Raw genomic sequence first — 25,036 nt, 5'->3', positions numbered from 1 at the left:
AGTCACAGAGACAGCAGGATTACATTGCATAAGAATTAACATCACCAGAACCCACGTCTGAGCCTTCCCCCAGCTGGGATTTACCAGTAAAGATCAGAGGCACAACCCCTTCCAGGCTGGGACTGCCAACTGGGGGGGTCCTCGCAACTGGTGGCAGGGGCCAGAGCCAGCTCCCACCGTTGTTCGACCACTGGGCAAAACGGTAAGTGCAGGGCTGTAGCACTTAGTCCTTTCCCTCTTTCCTGACTTTTTCTTTTTGTAACACCAGTTTTTGACAATCTCTTCTAATCCCTGGCTTCTGGGATGCTTCTTGCCCTGGTTTCTACTCCGGCCCCTTGGGATCAGTCACACAGCCTTGACTCCTCAGGATCACCGTACCATTTGAAAAAATAAAGGTTAAAAACATAGACTTCCTAGGATACTTTTAAGCTTTTTACTTTCTTCTCACTTTCATTTGTATCTCTTGCTATTCCCCATTTTTCTCTAAATATTTCCATGTTGATTCCAAAAATGCAGCTGTTCTTAACAAAGATACAGCCCCAGTCAATTGACCTCAGCTAAAAAAAAAATTTTTAAAAATTGTAAGTTTCAGTAAAAAACCTCATAATTTGCTCAAGCAAAGCTGTAATATTAAAAGCATTTACGTAGTTTCAGTCTTCCTTGCCTGTTCTTACAAACTTAAAAACACACGTGTATTTACAGCTAAAAACTCTTCTGAGTTTTGGCCTGAATACTGCTTGCACATGCATCTTGGCTTATGGCAGCCTGAATTTATCCTTTTTTATTCTACCAGCAGATAACTGACTTACCATTGCCATAAAAGGGACAGAGCTTCAAGCACAATACAAAAATTCCTGGAATGTTTGAGTCTACCCTCACTTAGCTGATTTTTCCCTTAATATGTGCACTATGAATACAAACCATTAATGTACTAATTTTTCTTCAAACTTTTGTTCTAATTCTTTACAGCTCCGTAAGTCCATACCAGTGTAATTTTTCAGCCTTATTTGGGTTTCATTACAATCTTAGGATTTGTTTCAATGCTTTTAGATTATCAAATATTTCAACAGAAGTCTTCAGTAGACTAGAAAACGAGTTTTCTTCCACTAGATAAACAACTGGACTAATAAGACCAAAAGACTTACAATATCCAGTCAGCACATAGCTATCCAGTGAAAATGGGCTAATTTTTTTCACCCCTTAGCTACAACTGAAACATTTGTCATGACAAAAAAAAAAAAAAAGAAAAAGCCTTTCTCATTCTGTTATCTGTATACTAAACTAAGGACCCCATAAATGACCTATTAAAATAGAACCAGCTAATAAAACAATACATTTTCCCCTAAGCTAGTGATTATTTGAATGAAAGATTACATACTTCGCTATGAATTTCCAAAAAGAATATCTATAGAAATAATCCTCATGTAAGAATGGCATCAACTATATTGATGAATTAGAACACTTTCATCCACTAAACCATTTAGAAATGCTCTACCAGGTTCGTGTCCCAGTGTTAAGACAACATCCTCAGGTAGAGAAGACATATGAGAGGGCTAGAAGGAAGGTGGAGCGTCTGGGTGAAACCACAGACCTCCCATGTAGCCAGAGCCATTATAAATCCCACAGCAGCTGAGACAAACATGGGCAGAGAAAAGGCTGGACACTGTTTTTTCAAAGGTGGTAGAGGAGGTGCAATGTTAGTTGCCTCAAGTAATTTTCTAGCAAATGCTAAGGAATACCACCAGACTTCTGGCAGCTTTTAAAAAAGTTTAACACCTAGAACTGATCTGTGGCTTTCACCGAATCTCAATTCAGAGATGAAGCACAGAGTCTGCAAACTCAAGCTCTTAAGCGCATCTCCTCTGCTCCCACTTTTAACAGCTGGACAGGGTTCTCCGCTGGGCTGACAAACTTTACCTAAAAACTTATTTCTGCTTCCCAGCTGTAGCATTTGAAGTGTTCTTTAAGGTATACATTGTCACCTACAGACAGGATAATGGATAGTTTGTACCATGCTTAATCTATAAAAGGCTATATCTCTTCCAAATGCAAAAGACCTAACTCACCAGCTTTTTAATTAAAATATTCTGGTTCTTCCTACTAATCCCTGTGTATGAAAGTAATTCTTGTATTTGTTTTATAACCTTGATAATTTCTTCTGCCAGGTCCCTCTCAGTCATCTTGAAAACCTTCATCTCAAAACGCTGTTTCTGTCACTGCTACCAGCAGATGAAAGCCACAAAAAGATGAAAGAAAATGAATTATTACTTTGCAATTTGTTTACTCTGCACACTTGACAGCACTTTGTGTTTTGTCCTTTACATTGTTCTGTTGAAGATGCACACCCTTCCTCAGACCCTGCAAGAGGCTGTTTGCCAGCAGCTGTAAAGGTGAAGGCAGCGGGAGCGCACACAGAGAGAAAAGGCAGAGGAAAAGAGGAAAGGAGGGGGACAGAGGATGTTTAGTAGTTCTTCTCTTGGATCCACCCCAAAACAACCCCAACGAAAGCCAACCTACATAAAATTCCATAAAAGCAGCTCAATAACTTTGCTAAAAACACAGTTACACTTTCTACTAATTAGGTTGGCACAATGTTGGAAAATCTTACAGCTTTTATTTCAGAACACGTGTGAGGACAGCATCCTTTTGAGACACTACATGAAGGTAACATAAGAAAAAAAAAAAAAGAAACCCCATCTTTTCCCAATTTTTCTCTGACTTCCTTCATTTCATCTTTGGCCATGTCTTTTTTAATATGTTACTGGAAGGCAGTCCAAGCCAAAAAAAAAAGGAAGGTTTTTTTTGCAGGCTGTGAGGCGAGGCTGACTCATCTCCACCCGAGCGGATGCCCAGGCTGCCGGCTCCCACGGCAGCACCTTGCACCAGACCTGCACCAACATCACCAAAACACCCCAGCACGGGTCTCAAAGCAGGACTACAGTTCTCACTGGAACCCAAAAGGACAAGTTTTCAGTCGCTTGATGACTTGACAAATCAGAGGTGAAAAGGGGTGTTTCCTACCACCACCACACATTCACCTAAGCTAAGAAGAGCTAATAGGACCTTAAGGCTCACAATGTTTTTTGCCCATATTGGAAATGAGATAGAAACAGGCACAATTTAAGAGGTTTCCTAAAAAATACATATTTGAGATATTAGATCAAAGTGGTAATAAGTGAGTCCAGATTATTATTATAATCCTTACTATCCCTGTAATAAGTACAAGGGACTGGACGCTAAAGTGTTTTTAAATATATACTATTATACCTTTTTTTTTTCTCTCATTTTAGAAAGTTTACCCAAGCTCCTCCTTCTGTAAAACAGTATGTCAGAGATAAAGGAAGATTAAACAGTCAGTTTTATGGTCTTTGAAACATTTACTCAGACCTGCTTACTTAGATACATGTATCTTTCTCAATACTAAATAGAAACTTAAAGCTAAAATGGACACAATTTTTTTCCTGATTAAATCTTTGATCATCCCTTATCTGTTTATATGTGCCAGAAAACAACAACAGACAGTGGTTTTTTGCACTACTTACGCTCTTTATGAAGAACACATTTGCCTTTTTCTTTACTGCAAGTCACTTCAGATTAGAATTGCATCATCATAGTAATTGACATATTGACAATGTTTTAACTTGTTCTGTATTTTACTTCCACATTGTCCAAGATGCTGCTATATAAAGACTCTTGGAAGGCTAATGCCACATACTTTTCTGATGTATTAAATCACCAAGAATAATTCCAGCCAGTCACAACCCAGAGAAGTAAAAAATTTATCTTCCCACAAACACTGTTAAATTGCAGCAGTACTTCACAACGTCAGCTACTCACTAAAGGCGCAGGTTGCTCTTCCAGTCAGGCCATAGCCCATGTCCAAATTCTTCCCTATGCCCAAATTTTGCAAGGTGTTAAGGGCCTTTGTGATGGGAATGTCAACGGAAATTCTGGGAAGGGAGCACTATGTAACTTTTAAACACTTATGAAGTAAGTCAATTTATTCTCATGTTGAGGTTGTTGAATCTTCCTTTGTTTAGTCTAGTTCTATAAAAAGAACAATATTCATAAGCCTATCCTTGGAGATGGTTTCTGACATTTTTAAACAATTGTCTTAGCTGCCTGCAGCAGCTATCCTACATTTCTCTATGTGATCAAGGCAACCAACTGACAGTATATACATCCAGCATAACCTCAGGCATTATATAACCTAGTTATATCCCAGGATTATATACACCCAGCGGACAAGTTGCAATGAAACACTGCAGTAGTCCTTCCTGCAGGCATCTGATACACACAAACGCTCAGAAGCGAAAACGGTGCTACTTGGGATGACGGTCCAGGAACGTGTTTGTGCGTGCTGACGCTCAACAGCCGGCTCCAGGAACGAAGCTCAGGGGTTGAGTCAGGACTGAGGGTTCAGGGACCGCGCTCTCCAACACAGCTGGCAGCGAATGGGTTACGTGTTCCCCAAACAGCCCGCCCTTCTCTCCTGGCTCTGGCACCCTCTGCCGTGATGCTGCAGAAGAGGTGGCCGGAGGGAGAGGGGAAGCAGGCAGGAAGGACAGCAGGGACAAAGACATTCTCCTGGGAGCAAGAGGTCACCAGGCGCACCCCCTCGCTCCTAGAAGCACCCACGCGCTTTGTTCTGTATATATATATATTGATCAAATGACTCTCCACTGGTGGGGGCGAACGGATGCACCCACGACTGCCGATTCCCCGGCCAGCACTCCTTGCCTTGGGCTGGGAGGCCACCTTCCCACCCACACCCCCACGGCCCACTGGGGTGCACCCTCGGTGCTCCCTCCGGGTCCCATACCCCTTCCGCCCAGGCCACCTCGCTCCAACAGGACAAAAAGGGAGTGCCGTACTTTTCTTCAGACCCTCCCGCGCCCCACCATCGCCTGGCAGGGGGAACTGAACCCCGTTTCCCATCTCCCTGTGAAGCCTTCTAGCCCGAGAGGTGCTTAACTTACTGGAGGACATTTGGGTCTCTCCTCTTGGACACATTTTCTGAATTGAAGTGACCATATCTCCATCCTGAACTAAAACCCGCCAGGGTTTGTTAGACGTGCTTTTGGTATTGACAAGTCCTTGAGGACATGCAGGGACAAGGATGTCAAATGGCCTTAGGGGACAGGTCTCTCAACATCGAAGACAGCAGCAGCCCTAGAAGCGAATGGCTGCAGAAGGCAGGTGCCCAACCCAGCCTTATTTCACTAGTAAAAGCACACCCAAGTGAAGTGCTGTCAGTCATACGACTTCTCGTCAGCCACACGCCAAAACCCAATGTCATTTCTTTTATCTGCTCTCGGTTTATCTGCCTTGTACTACTTCACCTCAATAAACCATGTTTTTAACAAAAAAAGGAACAGAAAAACCGTTCGGACTAGTTTTTTTTCGCTTTTAGCCTCGAACTGCGCATGTCAGACTGCAGCCCCAAATGCAATCTAGAAATAGGAGGAGTGACGCGAGGAAGGCGCGAGGCCAACAGAGCAGAGCCGCCTCCGTCCGGCCACGGACGGGGCACCGCTCCCCAGATGGGGACAGGGACCTCCTGGCCTCCCACCAGCGCATCCCCAGCTGCCTCCACACGCTCGGCTCAAACAGCGCTGGGGGAATCAGCGCTGCCCGTGTGGAAAAAATTATGCATGCTTTTATCACTGCTTTGGCCCGCCTTCTCCCAGTAGCCGGGTAGAGCTTGCTCGCAGCTCTGGCCCGGCTCCCATTTCACCAACACTAAAAGTGGAAAGGGAGACGGGTTGGGAACTCAGAGAGACCGCCAAGCCCACTGCCGAGCAGCAGCGGGTAAGGCATCTCCTCCATTCCCGCAGCATGACACGGCAGCCAACCCACTCATGTTGAAGGCGGCTCACCCCAGGGCTCAAGCGCAGCCAGAAGATCTTGCTCCACTGCAGAAAGCGCAAGGACCAGCGATGCAGCGGCATCGACGAGGTACCGAAACATGAAACTGGGATTTCCATGGCATTGTCATCTCTCAACCAAGCAGTACTAATGTTAGGAAACGGGCTTTCTTCAAAGGAAATGGCAGCCTGAAGAGTGTCAGAAATGAGAGCCCCTGCAGAGATCCGTCAAAACAAGCTTCTCCTGTAACCGTCTCGTGGGAGCACTCTCTCAGCCTGACCTGGAAACATCTTAATCTACTGCCCTCTCTCCCACTCTGCTCTCCTTATAACATGAAAACGAATCTCCTGAGAAGAACGCAGAACAGTATAAAAGCCCAGATTAGCTATAATTAATATTTTAATTACAATTGGTCAGCATAAAAAACACTGAGGTCCCAGTGCCACATCTGGATGCATTTTGTAGTGCCACATTACAACCTGTGGGAGCTGCGACGGAGCAGCTCCCTCTTCTGTGCTCAGGCACGTGATCCTGACGGTAGCTGGCTCAAGGCTGGCTCTGCTACATCAAATGCCTCTGTGAGAGCAGTCCTTCCAAATCTCCTTGTATGTATTTAATCACAGAGACGTCAGTGATAAAAACAGTTTTTCACTCTGCCAGCCCTGTTGCACTGCAGAATCACCACCAACAACATAGCAGGAGCTGCTTCTGGTACATTTGCACTCACAGGCACAGTCCCAAACTTTAGTTAGCTACTCCTGCACAACCACGATGCACAAATGAAGAAACATTTTTACGGCAAGGGTGACCGAGCACTGGCACAGGTTGGCCAGAGAGGCTGTGGAGTCTCCATCCTCGGAGATCCTCAAAACTCGGCTGGACACAGCCCTGAGCAGCCTGCTGTAACTGGCCCTGCTCTGAGCAGGGGGTTGGACCAGACGATCTCCAAGGTTCCCTCCAGCCTGAGCAATTCTGCGATGAAGGCCACAGGGCAATTAAGAGCATGGCAAGACCGTGGCTTTTTTTTTTTTTTTTTTTTTTTTAAATCTAGCTAATACCAGCTATTTGGGGGCAGAAAAGAACCAGCATCTTTTTTTTTTGCAGGAGAAAAGCGGTTGCTCCATTCAGGTTATCGCAAACATTACTGCATACAACCTTACCTACCACGCAGCCCTCTGCTAACCCAACTACTCTTTAAATGTAAACAGTGGGAACGTGTTCGTCTGAGGACAACAGGAGCACTGGGCCAGCTCTGCCAGCAGTCCAAAAGCAGAAGCAAGAGGTCCTGCCCAGGTGTACAGGCCACCCAGCCACAATCCCTCAGAGGCATCAGCCTGGCTCAAAGACCTCCAGAGAGAAGCCCCTCGACCACCGCCCACGCCTGGTCTGCTGCCGGCCAACAGCACTCTCCATCGCCTTTCGGGTAGCTGCTAGTGACAGGCAACAGCGTGGAGCTGGGGACAATGCCAACAGAACTGAATTGATTGAAAGGCCACCCATGTACGGCTGAAAGTTTATCTAAGGCGACAAAACTGCAAGGAGCTCAACTTTCACAGCATACTTGTGTTTCCTGGTGGTGCTGATGAGGAACTGTGAATCTGCAGTCAGCATAGCACAGAAAGAACAGTTAACTATGGGGATAACTTCATAATGTAATTAACAGCTCCAGATTACATTTTAAGGAATCTTGATTTTAATAAAACAATTCAGCCAGCACATAGAGGACACTTCTAAAACAGAGCCTCTCCAGAGCTGCTACAGAAGGCCTGAAATTGTACAATTGATATTAAAGTTTGTATCTTCTTCTAATAAGCACCTTTTCCCTATGTAGTTTTCCATCTTTGATTGACAGTCATGGTTTACCCAATGACTTCACTTTACGGGACAAAATGGGAACGTATCTCACAAACAGATACTTATACCTCTAGGAATACCAAATTCAGAACTCAAAAGTGAATCATTTACTTCAAAAGATTTTAATGAATTAAAATTAATTATATCCTGAAAGGAATACAGTTTAATGAGCTTAATGCCAAGTGATGGGTGAATCGCCTAAGAGGTGCATCACAGAGTGATTTACTGCAATCACAGTAAGCCTGATACTATCAGCCCAGGAGCAACAGGTAAGACGTCAGGAGTTCAGCGCATTTCTTGCTTCGGCTGACTCAAGGCATACATACCATCCCCATGGTCACACAGAGATAATCACAATTCATTACAGAACTTCATTTCACCTGAAACTGCAGAAAAAGTTTAAAATAACCCTTTCCCATACGTCCTTTACTGATTAAAATGCTAATACAAGCTCCTACATTTATAGCAAGAAGCACGACAAAAATCCATCTGCCCATGCCTCCTGATGAGTTTCCTGCACCCCTGAATTTCACCACTACAGTATCAACCTAACCAAACGCAAGAAAGCAAGGAGGCACGAAAAGATGACCTATTTCAAATTATTATGTCAACTGCCCTCTGCTCAGAGGGACAGAAGGAACAGCACAAAAACTTCAGGAGTGCCAGAAAAGAGAGTCCTTTAACTTAAGGACAGCAGATAGCTAATATCTCAGTGATAAAATTAGCTCCCTGAGCAAAACTTTCAGACTACTTGCATACTTTCGATTTTAAATGTCTGTGGCTCAATCTGGCTCCATCGGGAAAGGTGCCAAAAACTCAACTTCAACCATTAACATCGGGAGCCTTCCTGGTCTCCGGCCTCCTGCCCGTCGCGGGGGTCAAAGGCAGCGAGCACGGCACTTGCAGTCCAAGCAACCAACCGCTTTTTTTTTTTCTTCCCCCTTTCCTTTCCACCCCCCACCCCAAGATCTCACCTTTTTGGTTTTGGTGTTTTTTGGTTTTTTTTTTTTTTTCTTCCCGCGGAGACACAACTTGCTGCTTTCACGCCGCGGGTGGGTGCGCGCTCCCTACCCCCCCCCCCCCAGCCAGCCGCCCTCCTTGCCGAGCCGCGGGGCAGCCGGAGGGCGGCGGTGTCCGTGTGTCCCCCCCCAGCCCGGACCCCCGCCGCCAGCCCGTGGGGAGGCCGGGCCGCCCCGCTCCGCTCCGCGCCCGCGGAGGGCCGACGGGCGGGCGCAGCCCCGCGGCAGCCGGGCATCCCCGCCGAGCCCACCTGGCTGCTCCGCCCCTCCGAGAGCGGAGGCCGCTCCGGCGGGGCCCGGCGGCGGGGATGGGGGCTCGCCCCCCACCCACCCCATCTTTCGCGGTCTCCCCCGTCCCGCGCTTCCCCGTGAGAGGGTCCCGGGTGGGTTGTGGCGGGGGGGGGGGGGAGCCGCCCCCCGCGTACTCACCGCGGCGGAGACGGCGCTGAGCTCGGCGCTCAGCAGCAGCCCGAAGCCCAGCCAGAGCCGCATGCTGCCGCGCACCGCACCGCGCCCGCGGTCCCTGGGCGGCGGGGCGCCGTCGGCTCAGCGTGGGGCTCCGCGGGACCGGCCCCACATGCGCGCCTCTCCCCTCCGTGGCGGCCGCGGCGCCTGCAATGCCTCGGGGGCGAGGGACTCGCCGCGCCGTAACCGATGGGCGGCGGCAGCCCCCTCTCCTCCCCCCGGGCGGGGACCCTGGGAGGGCGCAACCTCGCCCGCTCCCCGCCGGCCGTAGTTCCTCCTCCTCCTCCTCCTCCTCCTCCTCCTCCCCGCCGCGGGTGGGTGGCGGGACGCCGCCGGCGGGACGGGACGGGACGGGACGGGGCGGGGGGTGAGGCGCGCCGCTTCCTCGCCCCACACCGTCGCTGCCGCCCGGGAGGGCACGGGCCGCGCAACGGTGCGGAGCGGGCGCGGGCGGCGGAAGGGGCCGGGGCCGGGGCCGGGGCGGGGGGCGCTGGGTCTGCCCGGCCCGTCGGGGGGCTGGCTGCGCGCCCGCGGGGCGCTGCGCTGCTGCCCCCCCTTCCTCCTCCTCCTCCTCCTCCTCCTCCTCCTCCTCCCTCCCCGGATCGGCTCGGCCCGGCCCGGCCGCTCCCTTGCCCCGGCCGCGGCGTCGGCGAGCGCGGAGAGCCCCTCCGAGCCCCGGGGGGGGGACACACACCGGCCTTACGTGCGGGCTCTTCTCTGCCTTGCAGGGGCGGCCGTCCGGCGGGAGGAAGCCCTGAGGCGAGCCCCCCGGGCAGGGAAGGAGGGAAAATGGACATCTCGCCGCAGCTCCCCAGTGCGCGGACTGTTATTTGTCAGTAAGTAACTCCGCTCGGCGGGCTCTTGGAAATCGCTCTTTTTAAAGTCGTATTGTCACCTTTAACTGCGGCGCTTTATCACGTGCGTGTTTTGTGCCGGCTCCAAGCGATATCGTGCTTATTCACCTTTTCCCTGCAGGGATCTGGGGTTTCTGCTGATCCTGATGGAAGTCCTGCTGTCAGCCGTCAAAGTGGATGCTGTAAGTAAAACGCCTTATGACTTTTACTGAGGAGAGGGAGGAAGAAAAAGCAGTTTCCTTGGTACCAGAAAGCGAGGAACTGCATTTGCCTTCGCTAGATGGCTTATCTGTCATTCCGTTAAAGGAAACAACCGACAAATCATCTCTGCGAGCCTTACAGATCGCTGCCTTCAACAAAATGATGTTTAGCAGAGAAGCGTAGGGGCTTTGGTGTCAAGTTGAAGTATTCCACTGTTACTTTTGCTCACATTGGGTAATTTGTTAAAGCAATAGCAAAGCAAGCCCCACATCTTCTTCATTTTCCTAAGAAAAGCACAAAAAATGCAGTGCTACAGGTGTCAGGGAGTACTTTGGAGAAGTTAACCTGCAGCTGAAATATCTTCAGTTAAGTACAGACCTCATCTGAGGACTCAGAAGTTAAAGCTATGGCTTATTTTTACAAATCAGAGACGTGTTTATAAAGAAATTGTTGTTTAAATTAAATTATTAAATCCAAAAATGGGCCAGTGAGGACTATATAGGTGGTTGTGACTATCCTACTATCCCTTGAGGTGTGAGGTGTTGATGTAAACAAGTTACTAAACTCTTGGGTCACGGTCACAAGGATGTGAAAGAGGTGAGAGATAACGTGAGTGGGAGTGCGACATTTCCCTGCTATAAAGCTTGGTGAATTTAAGGGAAAGCTCATCAGTAATGCGAGTAGGCTTTGGATCAGGCCTGAATACAGCAGACTGAATGAAAGGCTGCTAAGACTTGGCTCGTGGCTACATTTGTCAGCCACCCAGTGTGGGTAAGGCTCTGTGGTCAGGTGCAAGTGGGGCCTCAATTACATTTTTTTTGAAAGCTGTCTTACGTTTTAATCCTACTGTCTGCAACTTTCACCCCTTTTTTATGAGTTTACGCTCCTTAGAGATATCTGATGTGGTTACATCTTTGCGGTGAGATGGCGTAATATATTAAGGAATGGGAAATATGGGGCTTTTGCAGCAGGTGTTGTGTGTGGTACATGGTAATTCGGCACTCAAGCTGCAGCTGGGACGTAGAACTTGCCTGTTGGTCTGCGTGGCTGGTTGGTCCCCACACGTCGTAGCTGAGCGAGAGGTGGCAGGCTGGGGACCCACAGCCCCATGGGAAGGGACGTGAGCGAGGACCTCGAGCGCCACGTGCTACTTTTCTTTGCCGTCTTTTGATAGAAACATCATTCTGCTGACTAGCGCTAAATGGATGATAATATTACCACACGCTATTGAAACCAGAGCAAACTGGTGATAATGCAAGCGTTTTAGGCCCAGTAACGAAATCACCAGGATCAGTTGATATAAAAAGGCGGCATTTGTGGTATGACTACTTTTTAAGAAGCTGTGCTGTAGTGTGCGTACCTGATACCTGAGCTTTAGCTATAGCATGGGCTAATTCATTCTTCTTCATGTTCTTGCTTGTAGACTGCAGGCTGCGGCGTTAGTATAGAGGTATACCGAAGAGGTGTTCGAGCTGCCTTGGTTAGTGGATGCAGTCTGGTCATGGCTGCTTGAATCTCCACATGCTGGTTTTTCCAGAGTATCTTGGCAGAGTAAATTGGCCTGCTTGGAGGTCTAATTTCCCTGATTTAACAGTTCCTAAGGTGGTGGCTGCGTTGAGATGAAACACCCCAGTGAGGAAGTTTGGTCACGTTTCCATGAAAAATTAGACCTGCATTGCCAGCAAAATATTTATTCCATTTTCTACCCATATGCCACTCCCTTCCCTTGGCCAGCACAGGTCTTTCTGTAGGCCTGTGGTGAACTGAATTGGAAAATTACTTGTTTAAACTAATCAGTACCCCAAAGGAGAAGAGGGGTGATAGCTAACTTTAGCCTGGATCAGATCACCACTTGTATTCACAGAAACTTGGGCTGGGACAAGACTGGGAGCAGGCAGCTGAGGGTGGCAGGAGAGGTGGGCTTGCTCCTGGCGGTGACAGCTCCATCTTTGCAAAGTGACAAAGTAAGCGTGTGTGGGAAGCAGCAGCACCTGAGTAATTGCAGGTGGGTTGTTGGCAGTCATGTTCTTGATATTGTAATCCCGTTTGTCACATTGAATCTGCTAGTATTTGTTGCACAGGTTAATGTCCTAGTGTTATGAAGTGTTTTATTAGCTTGGTTTAAAAAAAACTGCTATGAATTATTGAAATCTGTGGGACCAGATCTTGAAAGTCATGGTTCTGCCTGTAATGAGACAAGCAGAGCTGCTGAGTTTGACAGCCATATATATGTGAATGAGTCACAGCTGCTGGAGGTAAGTGTTGTTGAATGAGTGAAATTGCACCTGGGAAGAAACTGGAATGAGATGAAGGAGAAAGCCAGGAAGGAGGGAGAGAGAAAGAGGGGAACTTGGAGCATTTGACTGGATGTCTTACCTGGCAGGCTGCTGCTAGCTGCTAGGGAGACGGATGTTTCTCAGCAGAGAAGTAAATGAGAGGAAGAAAGAGAAGGAGGATGTTTAGGATATCTGAGGACTAGGGAAGAAGAAATGGCGTCTCTGGCAAGAGAAGAGGATGCCAGTTGCAGGCTTGGGGAGAACTAAGGAAGAGTAGTCCCTGAATGGAAATACTAGGAGAGACAGCCAAATGGAGTAGATCAAGCCCCAGTTATCTTTAGCACTCTTTGGCATACTCTGGCTAGTGATGTTAAAGGCCTCAAATAACTTTCGAACTACTCTGAATTGTAGATTTAAGAATTCATGTGGCTTAAATAAATTTAAGTTGTGTTAACTACCCAAAGTTTAGCCAAGTTTGCAGATTTCTCCTCCTCCTTTCTGTACCTGCAAATATATTGCATCCAAAATATGTCTTGGATTTTTTTTTTCTCAGAGAGCATTTATCTTCTGGTAATGCTGATTATTTTTTTCTTTTGTATTTCCCAAAGCACACTTCTTCCTAAGTAGTTTTGTAACTTAGTATAAACTGCCCCTAATGAAAATTACTACTTTTTTTTTTTTTTTTTCCCCAAGCTGTATTCTGGTGGGAGCAATGGAATCCCAGAAGAGAAGGGAATGACTATCAGAAAAAGAAAGAAAATTTAGAGAGAATAAGTTAGAATGACATTTGCAAAAACTACACTGATATTTAAAAAGGAGAACATACATAGATACATAGAAAGAAAATAGAGTCAAAGTAGTGCATAAGGTATAATTCTGACTTCTGTGACATTGTAAAGGTATGTATTAGGAGGAGAAGCAACAATCCTTAAAAAGAGAGGATAAACCCAACAGTACTATGTACTTCTTTCTATCAACTTTATAGTGAAATTAGATTGCTGACATGGGTGCCTAAGTTATTGTGCGAAGTTAAAACGTGTCACTGCTCTGTGGCTATCTTACATCCAGGTTTTCCCAGATGCGTCCTGTTTTATTCCACCTGGAAACTTTTGTCTGTTTGAAACAGGAGGACTTTTTACATTAACTCAGGATTTCCAGGCTGAAAGAAGCCAGGGTAGAGCAATCACTCGGCCCATCCTGCCGAGCATGTCCACTGTGAATGCATGCACTAGGATCTCAGAGTGCAAGATGTAATAGTGCATGCTTACTACCCAGGTGATCTAGGAATGAGTCGTCAATTTGACGTATTGATTTCTTCTGCCACATTACTTAGTGCATGCAAAGTGAATCCATCTCTTCCTCGAAATACCAGACTTCCTACCCATGCACTGCTTCAGAAATAGCTGTGCCTAGAAGATCCCCCAAAAAGAAAAGTCACAATCCTATTTTAGAATGACTTCATTTGAGGCATTTCCATACTGGCAGACATGGCTTATTTATGTCTGTTTAAATAAGTGTACAGTTTGGCTCATCTTTGAGTAAGAGTGGTGTTTTGTAAGAAAAGCAGACAGTATAATGATATTTTGCAAAAATACAGCATTTTGGGGAGCCTCCCAGCATATCTGATCACTCTATTCAAAATTTCTTTGAACCTTGAAAGAATTATGGGGTAGTTCAGAGAGGAATCTTTCTACGTTCAGTCGTGGAGCTGTGAAGAAGGGGCAGCTCCATTAAAGAGCTATGAGAAGACCTGAGTGAAGGAGGTAGCATCCAGGCAGCTACATAAGGCAAAACCCCTCACTTTCACCAACAGCAACAGCCGTGCCTTGATCTGGCAGTGGTGTTTCCATGATGAGGATCACAGTGTGCATCATGCTGTAGATGGTCAGCGGGACAGCTGCCCAAATGGGATTTTTGTTGTTTTCTTTATCAGAGCCAGGATTTCACCTGTTGGCATTGTACGATGTCAGACTAACACACTCGCTGCAAGTGTTGCGTACATGGAAATGTAGTCATGGTCCATAGCTTTAAATTCCGTATTTCCAGTCCTTCCTTTCTTGTATGCTGTCTGCTCCACTCATCAGTAAGAGAGCTTCCTTAAATGTCTTTCCCTTGTTATTCCTCAAATTCTTCCTTGAAATTCTTTTTGCTGCCATGTCTATGAAACCAATGCTCATCCTAATTTCTTATTAATTAATCATTCTTCCTAGGAAGATTTCTTTAAGAGCCATTTCTGCTGTGTCTGTATGGATTCAATTAGAGAGACTGTTCTTTGCATACAGTTATATCCTAACACTATTTCAAGTTATTCATTCAAGGATTAAAGACAGGTTACATCGAAAGCAATATATTGTGTCTCCCTGGAGTTAGCAATGAGGAGGAGGAAGTTCTCACGTGTGTCTGTGTTCTTTAATCTCTCAGTGCAAAGCCACATATAGATTCTGTACTCAGTTTTTCTTGTGAGTAGATCAGAAGCATGCTCAATGAATGTCTGCAATAATATATTTGAAGTAATTCTATTTTTTAGAGTTATTAAATGGCATATCATATAGTCATGCTGCATTTGGTAGGAGAAGAGACAGAGTTCTGTCAGCTTCCTGTATTTCTCAGAGGTTAAAATGTTGATACTGAGAGACAAGAACCCTGACAATGTAAACTATCATGTAATGAAATGATCTTGTTATTTTTGTCACCTTACTCTGAAAGTAGCTGAAGCGGTTTCAAAAACCCAGCATTGGTTTTCTTTGAGCTTTTAAAGTAGCACATCTGGGTTTTATTGTGTAGTAATTGCACCACAGGAAGTCTTTATGCATTATGGTACTAAACCTACCATGTATTTTTTAAATTTTGTGGAGAAAAAAAAAGAAAAAAGATTTATAAGTCCCAACAGATTTGCCTTACCCAAAATGTATAGCTGCATTGTGGCTTATTCAGTTATACTATAAGCAAACACATTTGTTATAAATATTTTAAGTCAGTAGTTCAGAGCGCAGTTTGTATTAGTGGATCTTTTTTTTCTTTTTGCAGTAATGAATTTCTTGTTTGAGACCAGACTGTTCGTTATTAGTTCTTTGCTTTTGTTTTTCCAAGCCAAAAATTGGTCAAGGAGTGGAACATTCTCCATATTGTATTATACCGATCCAAGCTCTTGGGAGAGTTTAAAGTTAATTTAGTAGCTTACAGTTACAACATCTTTGCTTGCCAAAGAAGGCAGCTTATCTTCTCTAACCCCTTCTCCCTTAGGAAGCTAATGCCTTGCACTATTCGCAGTACCTCCTAAGGAACAAAAAGCACGGTGAAATTTGCAGTATTTCCTGATGTTTATCAACAGCTATTTTCTTTAAAATGGCAGCAGCAGTTGACAGCAGCAGTTGACTCAGCTCACAGTGAAGTATGTGATTTTTATCATGCAAATACTTCTGAGTGACTAAGGACCTACGTTGCTGATTTACGCGCGCCCTTTTTTGTCCATTTGGGTGCTGAAGGTGCCGGTGTGAATCACAACCGCGCGAGGGTGGCTCCTTGTTTTTAGACCCTAGAAACGATGTGTGGCGAGGGAAAAGATCCCGTGGAGAAGTTAACGAGCAAACTGGGCGTTTGCCTGAGTAATTGCGGCGTGCTTCAGCTGAATTGCGTTTTTTGCGGCACGGTTTCCCCTCTGCAACAGCGAGCGGTGTTCCGTGAGGCCGCTGCGTTTTCCGAACGCGCGCGTTTCGGTTTCTGCCTTCGCGTTTGTGCGTCCTGGGAGCGGCGGGCGCAGTTCCCTCAGCGGCAGCGCAGGCAGGAGATGGAGGCTGGCGTGAGGGACCCTCGCCCTCCTGGCACGTCCCCGCAGCGCCCAGCGGGTCTGGGGGTGGTCACCGGGGTCCGACACGGCCTCGGAGGGCTGGGACGCCGGCCCTCGAATGGAGGTCAGGGAGGCCCGTGGCCGGGCACGGGCATGGCTGTGACCCCAGGCCGCTGGCGGGCCGAGGGGGAAGCCCCGCTTCTCATGGCCTGTTTCTCACACAGCTCCTTTCGCACCCCTCCGGGAGGGAAGGCTGCACAGCTGCACCGGGAGCTGGCCCCGCGCCCGGGTGGCCGGCCCCGGGGGTCCCCTGAGGGACGGGACGGGGGAGCGGGGCCCGAGGCGCTGCCGGCAGCGGAGGCGGCCGGAGGGGCCCGGTGCGGCCTGGGCGGCGGGCGGGCGGGAAACGCGCGCGGGGCAAAGCAGACGTGCGAGTGGAAAATTCGGCGGGAAATTTGAGGGAAATTAGCATGTTTTAGGAGGGCTGGGACAGAACTTCGAATGGGCTGGAGCCTTCTGTATGAATCGAAAGGCACTATTTGGCTTTTCTGCTCCCGACAGAGTCCCTCAAAAAGGGACTTTTTGTCAAGACACAGCGCCGATTTTCAACATAAATTTACCAGTGAGTTCTATTTTTATTTTAGACTTCTGAGATCAGGAGAACATTTAGATCGTATCGGTTACCAAGGATGTATGCTTACTGGGATATTTCAGGCGTCCTATTTATTCGTAAATGATCCCAACCTTTATTTTGAAGTAGCTTTCTGAAGTCAGCAAGAAAAGATGATTCAGATAAATAGGGCTTGGCTTACTTTTGGCAGGTCTTAGCTGCAGATCGTGCCCACATCTCCTCTCACCATTGATTGATGGAGCCAAGTAATAAATTCTTTATTCCAACTATACTTTTCCTTTATGTTTCACCAGGCTTTTAAAAGGTCTTTGCTGGTCAAAATTACCTTCTGGCTGTATACAAAAAAGGATGTCAGGATAAGTGAAATATTTTGGATACAGCACAAACCCTTCCATTTGTCCTGTCCTGCAAATGGGGGTTTTTTTGTTCTTGTTTTCGTTTCTTCTTTTTGTTTCTGTCATTGGAAAACAACTAACCACCTCGGGTTTAAGCCCTGTCCCAAAGCGCAGCTCTGAGCTCGTGAGCGTTCTCATCCGACGCGGCTCCCGGAGCTCGTGTACCGGCCGTCGGTGCCCGGTGCGGCAGGCAGAGCGGTGCCGCTGCCCTTCTGCCCGTCCCCGGGGGCTGCAGCTCCTGGCTCGGCAGGAGGCTGACCCCCTCGCTGCACACCCCGGCCTCCTGCGGAAATGCGGGCTTGGAAACAAACATCAGGGATAAAAAAAAAAAAAGAAAACTAAGAAATAAAAAAAGCATCTGTACAAATCGGCGATTCGCTGCCTGTACCGCAGGAGTCTCCGTCGTCAGGTCCTGCCCACGCTTGCTGCGCCTTGCGGCCGTGGGGAGCAGAATCATTTCTTAAGGTAGAGGCGGGAAACTGGGAAAGCTTAGCAGGCTTTCCCCGTCGCTCTCATATGTGCCTCGCTTTTCGGCACAGCGTTGGCTCTTACTTCTCTGCCCGTGCAGTCCCCGGGCGTGCTGCAAACAGATGAGGAAAGGCATTTTTACATTGGAGCCACAGCCTCGCTGACCCCGCGTAACTGATGTTCAGCCACCTGGTCCGAGTCTCACGGCACCCCGAACACGTGTGCGGAGACCCCGGGGAGCAGCCGCGGGAGGAGAGCAGAGCTGCTGACCAGGGCTGCCGGCCTGTCCTGGGCTGAGCTGCGGCAAAGGGAGTGGGCAGAAAGGAATGCCGCTCCCGCGCAGGGCTGGGAATAGCCGCTGGGGCCGCGGAGCATGGGAAGCCTGCATATCTCCGCGAGCCAGCAGCCAGAGAAACAGTCTGCTGGAAATAGCCCAAACGTCTCTGCGTGACACTTGGAAAATCTTAAGTGACGCTGGCTGGAAGAAGGAAGTGAACGGGGAAATTTAAGCGTTTCCCTTGCGGTGTGGGGCTGAAGCTGGGTTTTCTCCAGGTGCTTTGCGGGTGTGTGGTAAGAGCAGGTGTAAAGGAGTAGGTATATAGTTGCCCAAATCTTCTGTCCTCTGTAGGTGCCTACGAGGTAGCCACCACATCTGTTACCTCTTAACTCGCTAAAGCCCATGGGCTGCTTCCTCTCTGGCTGTGTCCCTTACAGAAAACCACAGGGTCCCAGGTGTATCCTCTGCCCTTGTGGTCAATTGGCACAGTCTGTCCATGTCCATAACAGTAATTAGCCTTGGTAAGTAGCCTCCTTAGTTTCCAAAACAGGGTGGCCCCTTAGAGACTGCCTATGGTCCTTGCATTATGCTGACTCCTGCACCATGCCCCAAAATGTCTTTGCTAAAGCAAAGCAAGAGAAAGCTTCCCAGCCCAAGCAACAGGCATCCACAGATCCTTTCTGACAGCTAAGTGGTAGAGATGGTCAAGCTCTGGGGTACGGGGCTACTTAATACATTAATGGAGACATGGTGCCTCAGACTGTGACATTAACTGGCTAGAAATCAGGACCCACTCTCATTTCTGACATGCATCAGGGTATTGGGTAGTTTTACCCGAGTAGGGCTGAAATAGAAGCAGCGAGCTGTTTTACAATCAGGTTCAGAAAAGATCCGTTAGCATTCTGAATACTTGCACCTTGCTTTGCAACAATATTGCCATGTCACCCACTCCAATAGGAAATTTATGCCAAGGAAAACCAAAACCCCTACTGATAGTTTTGTTGTAAGCTTTATGTGATGTTTCATGCCGTTATCATGCCCTATTTGTTGATACCTACATCATGTAAGTAAAATTAAGGACAAAAATAAGCATGTAAATAATAGCAACAGGTCACAAACCAAATTGCAAAAGCAGAGGTGTCAAAAAAACATTTACTAGTCCTCTTTGTCATGCCTAAGTGTTAGGAAAAATAGCCCTTCCCAAGGAAAGGACAGTGACTAGAGTGTGAAGCACTTGGCTACATGCTCGTTTTCTGGTGGCTTATGCTGCACTCCCCAACTGTGCTTTGATCTGTTCTTGGAGAGTATGAACACTGCAGTTCATCTCCTGCAACTGCCTCCCTCTCCCAACAGGCTTTCCATCTATATGAAGTGGTCAGATGAGGGGAATGGCAAAAATGTGCTCTTTTACCTTCTGGTTTTAGAATAAAGTCAAGGATGGGTGAGTAGTAGAAGGTAGGGGTTTTAATTGTCCTCATTTGATGGGAACTGGGGTTTATCCAGTTGTCTGTCACACAATGTCAGCTTCCAGTCTAGATTTCTTTCTTACTTTTCTATTCCAGTCCTTGCCTATGGCAATAGCTTTGATTTGTTTGGCGGATCACAGCCTTGCTGCCTTATCTATGAAGCTATTAGTACTGCCTTAAAAAAAAAAAAAAAAAGTCTTCTATAAGATAGTCTGCTTAGCTTTTGCCCCAGTCTTAGAGAATAGGGAGAGGACTTGTTGGGACTCCATCCTTTCAGTGACCCAGTGACTAACGGGATCAGTACCCCTTTCCTCTGAGTAAATAGACTTAATTAGACTCAAAGAGAGTGAAATATGGTACTGTTTCCACACATCAAACTATCTATGCCTGAATCCCTTCCACAGAGTGATTATTTAAACAAACTTCTATGGCCAATGGACTGGGGAACAATCTGGAAAAAATTATTTTTCTCTTTAAAGTTGATTTCCTTTTATGAATTTATGCCATCAAATCGAGATCCAAACATCTTATACCATCCGTCCAATGCATGCTCTGACCAATATGGATCTGATTATTTTTCCATGTAAGAGGGGGAACTAAACTCTCTTTGTTGTTACTCGTTCATAATAATCCTGTTTGTGCCTTCAAGGGGTAAGATAGTAGCAGTTCTTGATAAGGTATGTTCTATAGTCCAAGATGTTAGAGAACTTTAAGAAAATGTTACCTCTGCTTTCACAACTCTTGCTTGAGGCTCGTATCGCCCTTAGAGACACAGTACTACACAGGGTCACCATTGAGCACATAGGTGATTAGTAAGGTAGCTTGAGGCTGGATCATAAATCACTTTGAAGATTGGGACTGTAGTCTTGAATTGTTCTGAGTAAGGAATCCCTGTGAGCCCTACAGCAATGTGCTTGCATGATCCTGTGCTGCTTAATAGGTATGCAGGGCTTCACGCTTTGAACCAACTGGTCTGTTGTTTTTTTCCCAAGGAAAAACATACAGCAGTTACTATGACCAAATCACAGGCAGTCAGAAACATCGTACTGGCATGTTGAGAACCCTTTGTTTATAGAATCCAGTTTCCATGAGGTGGACTTCAGGCTTGTCAGCTGCTTTATTGGAAGTACACCATCTCAAATTAGGGATGATGTAATTTTTACTGCTTCTTCAAGATATTTAATTTTCATTTAATGTGATTTCCATGTTAGTCATGTATCATTCACTGTCTTCCATAAAGCCAGTAACATGTGTAAACAAGGAGAGAGGAACTGAAGTACAGCCGTCATCCGTTATGAATGAGAGGTAGACTGAGATCCACCCCAGCCATGTACTCTTTGCCTTGAGGCTACCAATCTTTCATTAGGCTTTTAAAAAATTGTTCCATTAAGACGAGGACACATAACTTCATAGAATAGCATAATTAATTTGGGGAGATTAAAGCTCGTCCTTCTCAGGAGATAAAGGAATATGAAAATGCATGTGCCAAGTAGTTTCACTACTTACCCTGCAGACAGTCTGTAGAGAGATTGCAGTGCTGCATGCAGATAATGGGCAACCCCCCTGCGAATCCGTTCATCTATGCAGTAATGTCAACTCCCCAAACCCATCTAGGTACATACAGAAGAAACAGGATTTTTTTCTTTTTATCTGAAGAGGGACAGGGACTGTCCTAAGACTATTCAGCTCTCATCTCCAGATCCCCCCACTGTTTGCAGCTTTTCTGTAAACATAAATTTACTCTTTTCCTTGAGGAAAGTCCTGTTCCTCAGTAGCTAGAAGCCAGGCCTGGGACCATTCTGTTGTCTTTTTTGTGGTCTGATTGCCCTGAAGTTGTTTCAGCTGCAGAAATATTGCTGTTCAGTCTCAGAATTTCTACTGTATTTTCTTACTTCCAAGTTTGCCTACTGTCAAAAGGCAGTACTGTTTTCCTACAAAAGGACGTGGGAAAATGGTGAATTAAAATGAAAATACAAGGTTGTTGCTTGGTGTTTTCTTTCTTTTTTGGGTGAAAGACCAACTCAGTTTTGCCATAGCTTGAAGAAATTTCCGTTTTTCTGGCGCTTCAGAGCCGAATGTAATTCTAGATAGTCTGGTTAGCCTTTGCAGAGAGTCTGGTTAGTAACGTCAGCTGTCCCTTGTGTCTTTCACATGAGCAATGTACACAAAGACTGTGCTCCAGAGCACAAGCAGGAAAGACTTCTGACCTTTTGATCTGATGATCTGTTCCCAAAATCTCTGTGTGTCCAAAAGCAGCAAGACAAATACCAGAAAACTTGGAGACCTGAGGAAAGGGGAAGCTCCAGCATTTCACAAGCAGAAGCAGAGAGCAGCTCCCTGAGGGGTCCAGCTGCAGGACAGAGCTTGCCACCGAGCCTGTGGGAGACCTGGAAATGCTGGCCACTGTAGACCCCCAGAGCTCTCCTCCTTCCAGCATGAGTGCCAAACCACCCATCAGCCTCTGCAACAGCAGAGCCACGCAGACTGTCTTAAAACATAAACCCACCGCGAGAGCTGTGGTTGACTGACTAGGGAGAGCGAGCACGTCAGGACTCACGGCCCGTCCATCCCCGTGGGGTTGGTCTGTCCATCCCTGTGGGGTTGGTCTTCCTGCAGCCGTGGTGCAGGTGAGCTGTGCCCCAACCTACGGGATGCAGAAGGCACGCATTGCCCGGCTGAACATACGTGGGAGAGGGAACTCATTCTCCCTGTTGGTGTATAAGCAGGCTGTTAACCATTTTCTCCTCCTTGGCATTCAGTACATGCATCCGTGCCACAGTTGCGTTACATTATCTGTATAGCCTCTCAACTTTGAAAATATCAGGGAAAGAAGCTTTACGTCCTTCTGCACTCAGAGTAGCATGCTATTGCCTGCTGATTTCCATCACTACAAGTTACTGAGCTGGCTGCCTCGCGAAGATAAAAGTTACTTTCGGTAAAGCTCTGTGTTTCTGCAGCTGGAATTTTCCTAATTAATTCCTCTAGCAGATTTTACAGATACACTGCAACCCAGGCTATTCAGGCCAGATACAGTATCCAAGGTGGGTCATTTGAAACTGGCTTTTTGAATGTCTGTGTTGTATCGCGACATGCTGCATTAGACATGCCCCAAAAGGTCACATGTTTCCAAAGAGTATATTCAGCATGCTTTGTCAAGACTTAGCGGTGTGAGATCTTGGTATATTATTGCATGGATTCTGTCTAATTATTACAGGCATGTGACCAATTGCTTTGAGTCTAAATAACAAAAGCTGAAGAACACAATACTTTCCTGGCTTAACTGTTTTGTAATGATTAACTGCAGTGTTATGGGAGCCATTTTGTGCCACCAGCTTTTAAGCAGAACAGCATGTTGTCTTCAACAGAAAATTTTAATTTGAGATGGTGCTATCAAATGGTGTAATGTTTTCAGTCAGTTTTTAAAGTGAGATTGCAGCATATTTGTAGAAACCCCCTTTAAATCAATGGATTTGAGCACACTTTGGATCAGGCCATAAGCATTCGACCTTTTCTGTTGGTTGCTGGGAGATGCAACAGCACACAATAGGATTGACTGGATTTAATGTTCGGGGTAACAATTAATAGAAAGGCTGCCTGTGTGTACCAACAGTGGGGTTTCATGTTAATCGTTACTGAAGTTCTGCTTTCCAAGCCTCCCTCAGGTAATAATGAGTGACTTAACATTACATACATCTTTTGGCTTTCCTGTTTTTGTAGTTGTGTATCATATCTCTCTGTCTGAGCTGAGAAATGTTTTACTATAAGCAGGTTCAATTTTTAATTTCTAGGAGCCAGAAGTTCAGAATAGGGTCCTGGAAGAGTGAGTCAGAGTATGTCCCCAAACTGATCACCTACATTTGTTATCAACCAGTGAAGTTAGGTCTGGAGTTTGACTTAAATAACGATCATGCAACCAGCGAGCCAGGTATTTTATTCATTTCAGTCGTATGGCACTCTACCACATTACGCTTTCTTATGTAAGACTTACAGCACTAAACTGTTACGGCTTTCATCTCTCATCCGCAGTCCTTGCCTGTCATCAGTTGAAAGTACAGATTCAGTTTGATAGAGTACATTTGATTCATGTGGCATATTGGTGTAAAGAAAAACATGGAATGCATAAAACAAGACTAATATTTATAATGTAGGCTGTGAGAATTTCCTAAATTTAATTCATGTTTGAATTACAGTGCTGGTTTTAAAGAAACATCCCATCTGTATTTTTTGTTTTTCTGATGTCTGAGAATCTGTCACAGCCCTTGCTAAGTTGTTGCAGTAGTTGATTGCTCTTGCAATAAACACAGAAGTTACACCACATTGATCTAGCTTTAAAATCTGTCTCTGAGCTTTTGTTTTACCTTTGCAAGGTAGATGAAAGAGCTCAGCATTACTAGTTTCATTACATAGATACTTTTATATATATGTGTGACTTGTAGAATTTAACCCATTTTGGAGCATTGCAAGGCTGGACGTGGAGCTGGGAGAATGGCATGTTCATGATGTCTGCCACCATTGCTGATGACAGTGGTATCTGGTGAAACAATTGTTTTAAACCGCTAATCTCACTTTCTTCTTATGAAGCTACATAGATTAGCCTCCTGCAGTTTGTCACTAAAGAAGCATTTTTTTCAAGTCTTTGACAATTCCCTGTGGCTTTTCTCCAAGTCCTCTTCCATTCATACTTGAAATTGCCAGTCACAACTGGACCAGCATTTCATTAGTCTTAACTAAGAAAATTGCATAACCTCCTTATTTCTATTCAGTACTACTCTGTTTATATGGCGAAATATTGTATTATCTCTTTTCACTGAAATGTGATACTGGGACTTCATGTTGAACTGATGGATTATCAAGACCCTGTTATGCCTCTTGTCAGAGAAACAGATACTCCCAAAATAGTCCCTCTTACTCTGTGTGCACCAAGTTTCTTTGTTTATGGATAAGAATTTACAATGGACAGTGCTAAAATGTATTTTCATTGTTCCCATTTTAGTATTTAATCTAGATTCTACTTCATTTTATCGTGCCCCATCTCCATGACATCAGTTAACTTTGTCAGTGAAAATGTTATACTTTCTTCCATGTAACTTATACAACTGCTAAATAGCACTGGGTGAAGAATCAATCATTATAGGGTGTCACCAACGCCCCCATCTCTTTAACTGAAATTTCATTTGACACTTAGCAAAACATCTGTTTTAAAGCCATTTAAGATACATTGTGTTGATTTTGTTGGATGGTAATTTCCTACATGATTCATAACCAGAATGTCACGGAGCATCAAGTCAGAGTGATGCAGTGAAATTGTTATCTTTGTTACTCCATGAGAACAGTTTCAAGAATAGATTTTCTCATAGTTCTTAGGTATTATTTAATTGTATAAAACTGTAAGTGAATATCAGAATTTTGCAAAGTATGGCAAATCAGAAAAATGAACCTAGTTTTTAAATCACAGCCAATTAAGGAAAAATAACC

General features: G+C 45.9%; 2 protein-coding genes across 2 annotated transcripts in view; one reads left to right on the top strand and one right to left on the bottom strand.

Moving 5' to 3' along the window:
- Positions 1–9,455, bottom strand: part of COL4A1 (collagen type IV alpha 1 chain) — a 125,614-nt gene extending 116,159 nt beyond the window's left edge. Inside the window, exon 1 of the mRNA XM_069770285.1 lies at positions 9,171–9,455. Coding sequence (XP_069626386.1) covers positions 9,171–9,233 — 63 coding nt within the window. The 5' untranslated portion in view covers positions 9,234–9,455. The remainder of the gene's footprint in view (positions 1–9,170) is intronic.
- Positions 9,406–25,036, top strand: part of COL4A2 (collagen type IV alpha 2 chain) — a 145,440-nt gene continuing 129,809 nt past the window's right edge. The window contains exons 1-3 of the mRNA XM_069770284.1: positions 9,406–9,520; positions 9,935–10,042; positions 10,182–10,242. Of these exons, the coding sequence (XP_069626385.1) occupies positions 9,996–10,042; positions 10,182–10,242 (108 nt within the window). The 5' untranslated portion in view covers positions 9,406–9,520; positions 9,935–9,995. The remainder of the gene's footprint in view (positions 9,521–9,934; positions 10,043–10,181; positions 10,243–25,036) is intronic.

The sequence above is a fragment of the Haliaeetus albicilla genome, chromosome 25 (genome assembly GCF_947461875.1).
Source record: "Haliaeetus albicilla chromosome 25, bHalAlb1.1, whole genome shotgun sequence".
Lineage (NCBI taxonomy): Eukaryota > Metazoa > Chordata > Aves > Accipitriformes > Accipitridae > Haliaeetus > Haliaeetus albicilla.
Note: the sequence above shows the minus strand (reverse complement) of the source record. Positions and strands in the feature narration are given on the sequence as shown.